At 39.6% G+C, this 12,296-nt stretch overlaps 1 protein-coding gene across 2 annotated transcripts; it reads left to right on the top strand.

The window, feature by feature from the left end:
* Nucleotides 1–976: 976 nt before the first annotated feature.
* On the top strand, nt 977–10,254 carry LOC139631205 (RNA-binding protein 5-like). Of its 2 annotated transcripts, none has more exons than XM_071495221.1 (25): nt 977–1,316; nt 1,674–1,734; nt 1,826–1,988; nt 2,125–2,268; nt 2,937–3,006; nt 3,372–3,445; nt 4,250–4,345; nt 4,458–4,518; nt 4,623–4,688; nt 4,765–4,925; nt 5,026–5,123; nt 5,731–5,818; nt 6,812–6,880; nt 6,965–7,037; nt 7,127–7,230; nt 7,352–7,481; nt 7,571–7,662; nt 7,786–7,983; nt 8,069–8,218; nt 8,560–8,634; nt 8,730–8,909; nt 9,104–9,178; nt 9,272–9,372; nt 9,499–9,628; nt 9,811–10,254. In XM_071495221.1, exons 2-25 carry the CDS (start codon nt 1,718–1,720, stop codon nt 9,934–9,936), a joined length of 2,541 nt encoding a protein of 846 aa, XP_071351322.1. In that variant the 5' UTR covers nt 977–1,316; nt 1,674–1,717; the 3' UTR covers nt 9,937–10,254. The 2 variants fall into 2 exon arrangements, with proteins under 2 accessions (XP_071351322.1, XP_071351321.1); XM_071495220.1 differs by having other exon boundaries at nt 984–1,122.
* The last annotated feature ends 2,042 nt before the right edge of the window (nt 10,255–12,296 follow it).

Genomic DNA, 12,296 nt, shown 5'->3' with positions numbered 1-12,296 from the left:
CACCGGGGGCTGCAGCGCCACCCCGCGGTGATGGAGGAGGCGTCTGATCGGGCCTGCGAGTGTCACATCCCGAGGCCCATGACACTTGTGGCCAGGGTGAAGAACAAAGAGTTTGTGTCTGTATTTCCCCAAATACAAAGTGAGAAAGAAAAAGTGTTTACCTTTAGAGTAGATGTATTTGCAACCAATATGGATATGATAATATCAGATGTAGATCAGCTGCTGTTAGGCAGTCAAACGACAGGAGGAATAGCCAATTCATTGTATTTTTCCTTCAAATGAAATAAAGAGAAAGATTTTGATTTGTGTTTGAATGTAATGCCTTTGTTTAGACGTCAAAGCGTTTTAATGATAGTGTCATAGATACCCACACGGGAATGAAAGATAAGAAGAGGCAGATAAACATGCAGAGGAGTCATGTCATATTGACTCAAGCAGTAAGATCAGTGTAAAATAGAAACCCGTGCACTGTTTCATTCTTGTTTGCAGCTTATACTTACTGGCATATAGACATTGCGTGCTGTTTGTTGTATTGTCCATTGTTGATTCTTATTTATTTTTTCACCCTTCTTGCATATGCATAATGGTTATATGTTTATGTTTTATGTTTTCCTGTCTTTGTTCAGCGTTGTTGCCCCTGTTTTTATCTGTATGTCCATTTCTATCCATCTTCTGAAAGTTGCTCTTGGAAACTATGTGTAAGTACATTGAGAACAACATATTATTATAGATGTTAGAAAGGTTAAGGAAATGTAAATCCTGTTATACTTACTCACTATATTCCTTTTCATTTGTTTGTTCACCATGTTAAATATTTTGCTTTTAGTTACACTAGACACAAAGCTGTGACCCCTCCTTACATTTGTAAATCATCCTGATCAATAGATGGCGGTAGTGCGCAATTAATCTGTTTGCCAAAGGTTGTATAAAAAAAAAAGAAAAATATTCTTCTGGCGACAGACCGGAAGAACTGAAAAAAAAAAAAAAAAAAAAAAAATCCTAAACGCCTCTTCTATCTGATCATTGCCAGTTCTAGCAAGATGTGTAGTTAAAGCGGTGTTTAACACGAAAGAGACGGGTTTGCATCTCTTCACTCGGTTAACAGAGGTGAAGTTATCCAAGGTTAGTGCAGCGTCCATCAGTCGTGCAAGCTGACGCCATTTGCACAAAGTGGCCTGTTGTGTTAGCAAAGGGCTAAGGCTTGTTTCACAGCGAAAAACTATTTACTATTTATTTACACGACCAACAGAGCAGTTATTTTAGCCGAAGGTCACCACCATCCGGGGACATGTGAGATTTTCAGTCGGTCGTTTCAGGCCAGTCAGTGATATCAACAGCTGTGACCCCAGCCCTCCGTGTGTGAGCGGCTTGTAATGTCAACATATCATATACAACTTTAGGCTTCTCGAGCAACACAGTGGTAGTAGTAGTAGTAGTACTAGTAGGAGCAGTTGTTGTAGTTGTAGTAGTAAATATTGTTCTTAAATAGGTGTCATCATTTTGATTTCTGTGGATTGATATTAAAAAAATATTAATGGTAAATCTGCTTTGTGACCACATTTAGCTACATGGATTAAAAATAATCAATCTCTTGATATTTATCAGTTTATTTGAGTTTGCACAGACTGATGCCAAATACCCAATCATAGCTCTATTCCCCCCCACCCCCACAGAATCCATTGATAAAAGATTGAACGTGTGTCCTCTACACTCAACCATGGGAACTGATAAAAGGTAAAAAAAAAAACGTGATTCAGTGAATTGGCGCATGTGTTTTCACATGATGATGTTTGTGATAATGTCTGTTGTTGTGTTTCCTTTTCAGGCTCAGTCGGGGTGAACGTAACGGAAGATATGGTTCGGATGGGAGGAGAGATGATATAGAGTGGAACGAAAGACGAAGTAGAGATGTGGAGAGGGATTATGATCGACGATGGTGTGATGACAGACACAGAGAGTGCTTTGATGAGCGCAGAGACAGTCCAGAGGTAGGTGAATGGAAACAACTTTGTAAGTTATGTTACTTTTATGTGTCTTTCTCGCCTGTAGCAGATGAATGCAAAATATCTTGTTTCTAACTTCAATGAATACAGCATCTTTTTTTTTTCCATTTGTCTGAAACAGAGGGGCCGAAAAAGACGCAACAGTGACCGATCTGATGATGAATATGACGGGGATTATCCAGACCAGGACTACAGAATGGAGCAGGAGGAGGAGAGCAAAACTATTATGTTAAGGGGTCTCTCTCTTCATGTCACAGAGGACGATGTAAGCTCACAGTCCTCATTCAGTCTCACTCATACTTTTTAAGGGTTAAGTCACACAGACAGTTGTTAGAGCTGCTACCTCCTTCTTAATTGTTCATGAGGAGCGGAGAATCCCTTGCAAGAGGTGTGATGGGATTACAGGTGGAGAGGGGCAGGCAGTCAGCTGTTAGGGCAACTTTCAAATGTATAAACTGATGTGGAATGGGTGTAGAAATGAGTCGTATCCTTTGCAAATTTAAATATGTGTACATATGTGAAATCAGAGGCACACCCTTGCCTGGCATGACAATTTATCCACCATGAAGCAGCTGGTTGTGGGCGGTGTTGGTGGGACCTGGTGGACTTCTGCATTCAGTCTGGTTTTACTGGAGGTTCTGAGGGACTGTTTGGGCAGTTTGTGAAAATTGAGGAAATGTAATTTGTCTGAGAAATTCACTTGATTTCAACTGCTTTTTCTGTGACCCAGCTGACCTAGTAAAGAAGAGGCAACTGACAGTTTATGACAAGAACCAAAATAAAAATGGACAGAGGACATAAAGCTTGACAAAAGCGCTTGCTTGATGTTATTGAAGCGGTTTGTGTAAGGTTGTAAGAAGGGTTTTAAAAGCAAACAATGAGAAATAACAGCAATTATAGTCAGATGAATTTAGTCCGAATTTTTTTTTCCAGATCCGCACAGCACTCGAGCAGCTGCAGGGGCCCCAGCCTGTGGACATACGTTTGATGAAGAAAAGAACAGGTGAGTGTTGCTTTTCAAAGGCCTGTCTCGATTTCACCCACATGCTCTGTCTTAAAACCGACTTTACCTCCTTTATGGCTATCACTGCAAAAAAAAAAAAAAGCCTCATATTGCAACCTTCAGAGGATCCTTTGTGTCTGGAGGTAAGGAGGTAACTGTATGTACAATATCTCTGCCAATTTTGTAACGAGAATCCAAGCTATGGTAAACAAAATGCACTACCACCACCCCTTGACCCTGTAAGCACCCTCCCCACTTGCGTTTTTACTTTGAATTGGACTGTACAAACCCATTGTGAGTTTGAATGTTGCACCAAAGCATTCTAACTAACACGCCTCCCGTCTATATTTGAATGCTGTCTCTAGGTATAAGCCGAGGTTTCGCCTTCGTGGAGTTTTATCACTTGCAAGATTCTACCCGATGGATGGAGACCAATCAGGTTGCCTCAACAATCACCAAGTCTAGAACTATTCTTGGAGATTAGAACCCCAATTAACCAATGATACCAGTTTACAGAGCTGAAATCTCTTTGTATTTAGTTAGAGGATGCAAAACTGTGATATCAGAGGTAAAAAAATTTTGATATCACACACTTGGTTGATTAATTTTCTAAGTATACAGCAGCCTAATTAGTTTTTCAGCTGCTTAGTATATGTTAGTGTATGTTTTGAATTCAGGGTTGAATCACTGTATAAAGGTTTTAGCTTTTGGAAATGCAATGAAATAATGTTAGCATTGTTAAGAGAGACATTATGGAGATTATCTACAGCACCTTGAGCTCAAAAGGTCTTTTTTCTCTTCTCATCAAGAGTAGGCTTTCTGTTAACAGAGTGGCCCAAATTGTCTTGTTTAGTCCTCACTGCCCTGTGGTTTCATAGCACATTCTGCTCCAGCTCAGTCACTTGGATATTTTCTCATCTCCATTTAAAATCCGAAGACTGGAGTGAGACAGGGACGAGCTGGCAGCACTCCGGTCCCAAACACATAGAACTTTTTTTTTTTTTTTTTTTGAGGACTCATTGCCACGTACACAGAATTGCATTTTTCTCTCTGAACTTCTCTTTCTACCTCTGTTCCTTTTTACTCCCTGAGACACTCTACCTAAGCAGCGAGTGTAAGCCTAGCCACTCTTTCCCGTTCCAGCTGCTCTCACTCATGGGGTGGGGTAATGGCAGGACCTCACCTGCTTCTTTGGCTTGAATGTGTCGAATTTTGAAATGACTGGTGGCTTTTGATTTCACAGAACAAGTTGGTGATCCAAGGGAAAAGCATTGCCGTGCACTACAGCAACAGAGACAGGACTTTGAGACAGAAGTTTGAGAACTGGCTTTGCAATGCTGTAAGTGATTTTTCTAACTACACCATGAACGCAACACACTGTTGTTTTGTTTTTTTTTTGTTCTTTTGCATTGTTATAATAAAAGGAAAACATTGTCTTTGGTTTATTGCAGTGTGGTCTGTACAATTTTCGGAAGAGGCTGAAATGTTTCAGGTGTGGAGCAGCAAAAGTTGGTGAGTTAAAGTCATAATCTTTTTTCTCCTTCTTTATGAGAATCGTTCAATCACTATGTCAGCAGGTTGTACTGACTTACACTCTTTGTCATTGCTGAGTATAGACGGAGAGTCTCCTGGAGTAAATGGTTTAAATGAGTCCCAACAGCCCGGAGATTACAATGGAGACAGTGAGTGAGCTTTTCACCACATATTGAAATATTTCCTCCGCCTACATTTATTCATGATTTATCTATTTGTTAACAGCAATAATTTTGAGGAACATTGCCCCCCTTTCAACTGTGGATGGAATTTTGAACATATTGGCCCCTTACGCCAACCTGTCTACGAGCAACATCCGCCTTATCAAAGACAAGCAAACAGGACAGAACAGAGGCTTTGCTTTTGTCCAACTCTCCTCTCCCTTGGTATGTATGTAGTGAGTATGTAGTCGTCATGTAAGTCACTATGTTTTTTTTGGGGGGTGTACAAGTGTGTGACAGTGTTGTTGTGTCTTTACTTGTAAAGGAGGCTTCACAGTTGCTCACCATTCTCCAGAGCCTTCAGCCACCTTTAAAACTGGATGGTAAAACAATCGGCGTGGATTATGCCAAGAGTGCTAGAAAGTGAGTCATCTCTCTCTCTCACACACACGCGCACATGCACTCTTTGAGATCATGTTTAGTTTTCTATAAATAAAATATAGTACATATCGTCATAGTCAAAATTATTGGCACAACCGAGTTTTAAGTTCAGATTTTAAAATATGTTCAGAAAAAATGCAAATGAACCAATTTTGTATGACCAGACTATTTTGATAAAATGTCTAAAGTTATTGAACAACAACAAAAAATGTTTTCATATAGTGAAATGAAAAAATACAGATGTAAGTTTGGTAACATCCTTCCCTAAAAAGTTTAAAACAGCTTGAACATACAGCAATGGGAGAGTGACAGCAACTATCTAACTAACTAATAATTTTATCAGAATTTTTATTAAAATATTCTGGTACAAAATTGGTTTATTTGTATTTACTTGTGAACATATTGTGGTAATAGGGAGTTTTTTCCCACATGCTATACATATACTTTTTTAATGTTTTTTTTTTTTTTTTTTTGTGGTCTACCTGGAATTACATACAATTGGTTCAGCTACCCTAAAATAAGGGACTCCGTTTCCCACTGTATGTGCTGTAAAATTAAGGTTTAACTAATCACTTTGTGTCTTTTCCAGAGACTCAGCACAGCCCGACGGGATCAGAGCCAGTGCTCTCTCTGTTGCCAGCACAGCCATTGCCGCCGCTCAGTGGTCATCCAGCCAGGTATCAGGATTCAGCTTGTGTTTGTTCCTTAATAATTTCAAATTGTTGCCCTTAATACTATAAATGGAAGCTGGCATTAAGCAGATGTCCCAACTGAGATGCAGGTTCTCAAGATAAGAATGGGGGAAAAACAACTGTACACATACTGTAGCACTGAACACAGTCTTAGTCTTCGTTGTTTGGATACGCTTTATGACTGCTATTTGATGACATCTAGGTCTGTTTTCCTAACAAATTTGAATAGGTTTATTGTAAGTCACGTCTGACAAAAGCATCTGCAAAATAAATGTAATTTTTAACAATGACTGCAGAAAAATTGAATGAGAATGTTTTTGAACACTATATCAAATTACGACCTGAAACGTAAATTTTTTTTCTCCAGCTTTCAGCTCAATATTTGAATTCAAGAGTCACTGTGGTTCAGTGGCTCTCACCAACCGCAGACATAACTGTCTCATTAGCTGTTTGATTAAAGTCTGTGAGCAACTATTGAGGAAATATATCTGCAATACCTTTTCTTTCTTTGTCATTCATTTACTTTGGCTCTCCTCTATTTCATTCTGAACAAGCGGCATACAGTTAGCTTGTGGAGGTGTGTTTGCTTGGCTGTCTGTGATTTTAGATGGGAACCAGAGAGACTAAACAGTATGGACTTGTGAATAAAAATAATGAGATGAAAGGACCAGAAAGCTACAAAAAGCTGTAAAGTGGATTGTTGATTCTCAGTGGGATAATCAATATTGGTGAAGGTTGACTTTAATGTTGTCATTTGATTCATTCTCACTTAAAAGATACTGCTCAGTGGATTGCAAATTTTAATATAATATTTAATATTATATTATCTCTAAGTTACAGAAGAGGGTTACTGGATTTACACATTTATTTGTAAAATATTGGTTCAGTTGTGAAGAGAAGAGAGAGAATGTTTTAATTGGGGTTCTTGTGTGTTGTTACTAACTTTGTTCACATACCTGTTTTTTTTTATCTGTTTAGTTACAACAAGGCTCTGGTACCACCTCTGAATACATTACTCTTCCAGAGGGCTTTGCACAGCACGCACAGGTCAGTTCACAGTTCACTTTATTGTGACAATGATCTTAATAAGAAGGACCAATGTGAAAGACCAGTTTTTTTTCTCTCATGTAGGGACAGAATTTTCAAGTGTGGCAGCAGCAGGTAGAAGGATTGTCTCCTGTTGTTGGAGATGGGCTGCTCGGAGGTAATAACAGGTGTCAGTCACGCGTGAGATGTTTTGGGTTCTTTTTATACTAAGGCTGTAACTGGTAACTTCATCATTACTGTCTGCAGCTGCTCCAGGAATGAAGACTTTGATCCCTGCAGCCACTGGCGTGGTCTTATCTCAGACGGCTCAAGTTTATCAGCCTGTCATTATCAGCCAGCCTGCCATACAGGTAGACAATGTAGCAGCATTGCATCTATATACTGCAAACAGAACTACTCATTTATTATATAACTGTCTGTATGGTGGCTGCAAAAGCTAATCGTGACACCCCCCCCCCCCCCTTTTCTCAGTCACATCAGCTAGCAAGGGCAGTTGATGCTATACAACAAGCTGCTAGTGTTTGCACTGCATCACTGGTGACACCAGCAGGTTCCACTGTTGCAGCTGCGGTTTCTGCTGCCCCGACTGCAAACACGTCAGGTAAGATTAGAATATCTCATCTATATGTGTATTTTATGTGTTTTACAAAGAATGTTTTGTTTCAAATGTGCTTCTTTTGGTCACTGTAGGTGTCCCTGACTCCTCCACATACCAGTATGATGAGTCTTCAGGTTACTATTACGATCCACAGACTGGTCTGTACTATGATCCCAGCAGCCAAGTATGTACCCCGTGTTCTTGCTGCATGTACAGAATCTACTGATAAACACTATGAATTGGGATGTCAGTTATTTTGTCCAAAGCTGTTAGTTTATACATTTTTTCTTATGCTTGTCATCAATAGTACTATTATAACTCCAAGACTCAGCAGTACCTCTACTGGGACAGTGAGAAGCAGACATACATCCCTGTGCCAGCAGACACAAGCACAGAACAGACATCCACAGCTAACACCACAGCAAGTTCCTCAGCCACAGTCACCACAAACAGTAAAGAGCCCAAAGAGAAAAAAGAGAAACCCAAAAGCAAGTCTGCACAGCAGGTACACGCTACTTTAAAAAAAAAAAATTCATAATTCAAAACTTAACTTATCTTTGAAATAATATTGGCTATTAATCAAATTACAGATTGCAAAGGACATGGAACGATGGGCAAAAAGCTTGAATAAGCAAAAAGAAAGTTTTAAGAGCAGTTTCCAAAGCTTTGGACCGTCTAAGGAGGAAGACAAGAAAGAGTCTGCTGCTGCCGATGCAGGTTTCACCCTCTTCGAGAAGAAGGTAATGTATAAGTCAGTATTAGACCTAAGCAGTGTCTGTTATGCATTGAATAAGTGTAATAGCATATGTGGAACTGCTGATACGGACAGAGAGAGATCATCTGGAAATGCACACTGATGCTAACATGATATACTTTTGTATTTTGATTTTTTGTAAAATAAATTTTGGATCCCTATTTTTTTTTTCTTTGCAAACTTTAGAAATCAACCTGGCCATCATTATAACTAGTAACCTTTTATTTATGATTAACATATAATGAGGGACTGGCTGTAGTGTTGTGGACAACTAGAAGAATAATCTTTAAATGATTGTATTTGTTGACAAGATTTGTTTCCTTTCAGCAAATGGGAGGTTTTGAGATGCCGTTGCTCATGAATGAACAGTTTAAGATGGCAGAACTGGAGACTTCAGCTAAGGTTTGTTTGTCCCTTTGCTATTATTTCCCCACTCAAAAATGATTGATAAAAACAAATCCCACAACACTCCACCTGTATCCGCTTTCATATTACAGAGTGGTCTGGTTGCTGCTTACAACGGGGACAGCGACCCAGAGGAGGGCAGCTCAGACAGAGCAGCGGACGAGGAGGGAAAAATAACAGACTGGAAGAAGATGGTTTGTCTGCTGTGTCGACGGCAGTTCCCCACCAAAGAGGCTCTGCTCCGTCACCAGCAGCTCTCTGACCTTCACAAGGTGAGGATGATAAAACAGCAAGCATTTAATCTGCGAGCGGCTGTGAATATTCTGGGTGCTGCCATCTGTTCAATGTGTAACGCCTCAATTCAAAATGGAAAGGTTATTATAGATCTTGAACTGTGTTGAATACATATGCGAACAGGATATTGATTTTGTTTACTAGTAATTGTGTGTATTGCTTTCATTCGTAGCAAAATTTGGAAATTCAGAGAAGATCAAGGCTTTCAGAGGCTGAGTTGGAGGAGCTGGAAAGGAAAGAGGCTGAGGTATTTGGCTCAAGAATTTTATTCCAGTGTTTCTCCTTCAATAGTCTCACAAATGTGCACACAGTCAATAGGGTTTCTTGGTCATTTTAACAGCTGAAATACAGAGACAGAGCTGCAGAGAGGAGGGAGAAGTATGGTGTTCCTGAACCTCCTGCACCTAAGAAGAAATTTTATCAACCTCCAACCCCGACAGTGTAAGTGTTAACCTCACACTGCAACCATCTGTCAGCTTTCAGATTAGTGATTTTCCTGGAAGAAAGTTGAATCTCCGTCAACATCTTTTTACATTAATGTTGTCTCCTCTCATCCACCTTCAACAGAAACTATGAGCAGCCTACCAAAGACGGCCTAACAAGTGATAATATTGGGAATAAGATGTTGCAAGCAATGGGCTGGCAGGAGGGCAAAGGTCTGGGGCGCCACCAACAGGGCATCACTGCTCCCATCTCGGTGAGGAAGCCAACAATAATTCATTGCACTTTTGCCAATTTTTCACACACTCATCTCCCTTGCAGCTCCTAACAGATGGATTATACATGTCAGTGTGTTCTTTTTCACTCATAAAGCAATTAGCTCCGTTACCTGAGGGGCACTTGTCTCCTCTAATAACTGTCTTTGTCTTCTCCCCGCAGGCTTCATTAAGGACCAAGGGCACAGGCTTGGGTATTAAAGGAAGCTCATATGAACTCTCAGCATCTGACACCTACAAGGATGCTGTCCGTAAGGCCATGTTTGCACGCTTCACTGAGATAGAGTGAACTGGAGAGAGAAAAGTAATCACACTAAACTGTGAAATCCTAATGTTGTGGCCATATGAGCTTACTGTGACAAGAAGGGAAGTTGATCTTTTTTTTTCTCTCTGTACAGATTTGAACTGTAATTTAAATCCACTTTATGTATAAAATGTAAAATGTAGTTTTGTTAAATATAGCCTGATATTTTGTCATCCAAAATATGTTTCCTGTTGTATAAACATGTACATTTGTTTTAATGTTAGAACATAAAATAATGTTGATCTGCTGAGGTTTTTCTGTTTGTGTGATCTGCTCATTAAACCCGAAATTTGTGTCACAAACGCTTCTGTAAAAGCTTTTTCTCCCTTTTAAAAAATGTCCTGTTAAAAAGAAAAATAACGTCAAGGAAAATGGACAACTTACCATTTATGCCACATTACTTCGTAATACTAGGGACTATTGAAATATAAGGTGCCCTGCAGCTTTGCATTATCATTCTCATGGAAATAGGACTCAAATGCTTTTACTTTGTAAGCAACTGTAATTTACCACAGTAGGTACACAGTATAATTATTTTTAGTACAGTTACTGAGCTGTATACCACACAGCACTGTGATTGGCGTTACTGATCTCTAAGATCAATATTAAAGGGTGAAAGTGGTCTGAGAACTTGAGAGCAAACTGTCATTCTTCCATGTTATCTAACAGTGGATGGTTATTCTTGTCAAGTTTCCATTTTCTAAACCATTGTTAAAAAAAAAAAACCTTAACCTAATGCCCATTAATTAATTTCATGGTTAGAATCTGCAGGTTGAGCCTGTTTCTTTCATGACTTTTAAACAGGCTCAAATAACCACAGAAATTTAAGATGTTTATACAAGGTACAAAATATAACATAATTTAGTCGTCCAAGATTTTGGATTATCTCTCAACTACCATCAGACATGTTCCATTATTTGTGCCAGACGCGCTTTGGCTGCCTACACATCCTCTTTCCTGGGGCTCAGTGTGTAGCATGTTCCACCAGCTCTCGTCTCAGTGGGAACGCCAGTGTTTTTGTAACCCCACAGAAACTTTGTGTTGTGTGTTTGGGTCATTCCATCTTTCTGCCATTTCCTGGCAGAACCATGGTGGAGTGAGTCAGGATGGATAGAGTTGCTCTCTCCACTCTCTGCTGCGTGCTTTTTATTCTCAGCTCCGTAAAGATGAATATCCAGAATGGGATTGTTTCTTTTTCTGTGGGTAGATGTTATGTGGGTGAATTTAAAGTAATTGTGGTGCCTTTCACACTTTGGCGCAACATTCAAATGTAAAAATCCATTGTCAAGTTTCAGTGGAGGTTTGAGAGACTTCATCACTATGCTCTATACTCTATTTATTTGCCTTTTCAATGTGTTATTTAGATGCCTAAATTGTGTTTACAGATGTTTTTAAGTGAAGACATTCACTCACTAGGGGGCAGTGTCAGGTTTAAAAGAAAATTCTTCAACCAGTCACAATTAAACATGATAAAATTACAAAAACACAAATCTGTCAATGTTAAACTTTAACGTGGAACTTAAGTTAGAGAACTTTTTATTTTTTGGAAAACTTTCACTTTTTCGATAGCACATCAATGATGTTAAATTAATTTTTTATGCGGATAATTTGGGCGCCTTTTATGTGTAATTGCTTGTCGGATTAAATCTTTTCTCCATCTTGCTGCCATTGTCAGACATGCTGTTGCTTACATCAGCAGCCGCCCTCGCAGCCTGTCTGTCCCCCAGTGACATGATGATGTCCTCACTGCTGCTGGGCACAGGGCAGGGGATTAACCTCTTTGGTGTTGGGGTCATAATAAAACAGTCACAGTGGTACAAGAAGTGGTTAATTTAAAGGAATTAAAACGAGTTTTTCCGGAGGAAATCCTTCCTGATTGCTGCGATCAGGATTTCATGCATCATACCAGGTGGTATGGAAAGGGAAATCTCACCCAAGTCTCCTCTTTAGTGACATTCAAACTGTGCAGATTAACTAACTCTGTAGTAGCAGAATGACAGCTTTGATCTCCCTGTTGATTAATACTGCAGCACAAAATGAACTGTGCTCACTGTCTCGCAGGGACACTTGTGAATGCCTACTCAGTTTTCAGCATGGCACTGGCTCAGCTTACCAGAATCTGTGTCAGCTGACTAAGCCGTTTTGCATAACACAGTCAGTGGCCACTCTTGTGCTGAATAAAATTGTGAGAGGATGAGGCTGGCATGCGTACATCATGTCCTAAATGTATAGAGAATATGATACAAATAGGATTTCAGCTCATGCACTCCATTTATGCCCTAGAAACAGCCCCATCTTCAGAGATGTCTGAGGTTCTTAAACCTCATACAGTTCTGGATAGATTA

Source organism: Trachinotus anak, unplaced genomic scaffold (genome assembly GCF_046630095.1).
Source record: "Trachinotus anak isolate AG129_WGS33_773 ecotype Australia unplaced genomic scaffold, CSIRO_AGI_Tana_v1 ptg000013l, whole genome shotgun sequence".
NCBI lineage: Eukaryota > Metazoa > Chordata > Actinopteri > Carangiformes > Carangidae > Trachinotus > Trachinotus anak.
The sequence above is the reverse complement of the archived record's forward strand: the minus strand, read 5'-3'. Positions and strand labels throughout refer to the sequence as shown.

Coding starts and splice junctions, on each gene's coding strand:
- LOC139631205 (XM_071495221.1), top strand. Junction 7,482..7,570: donor CCCGACTGCAAACACGTCAG/GTAAGATTAGAA, acceptor TGGTCACTGTAG/GTGTCCCTGACTCCTCCACA. Junction 8,635..8,729: donor AACTGGAGACTTCAGCTAAG/GTTTGTTTGTCC, acceptor TTCATATTACAG/AGTGGTCTGGTTGCTGCTTA.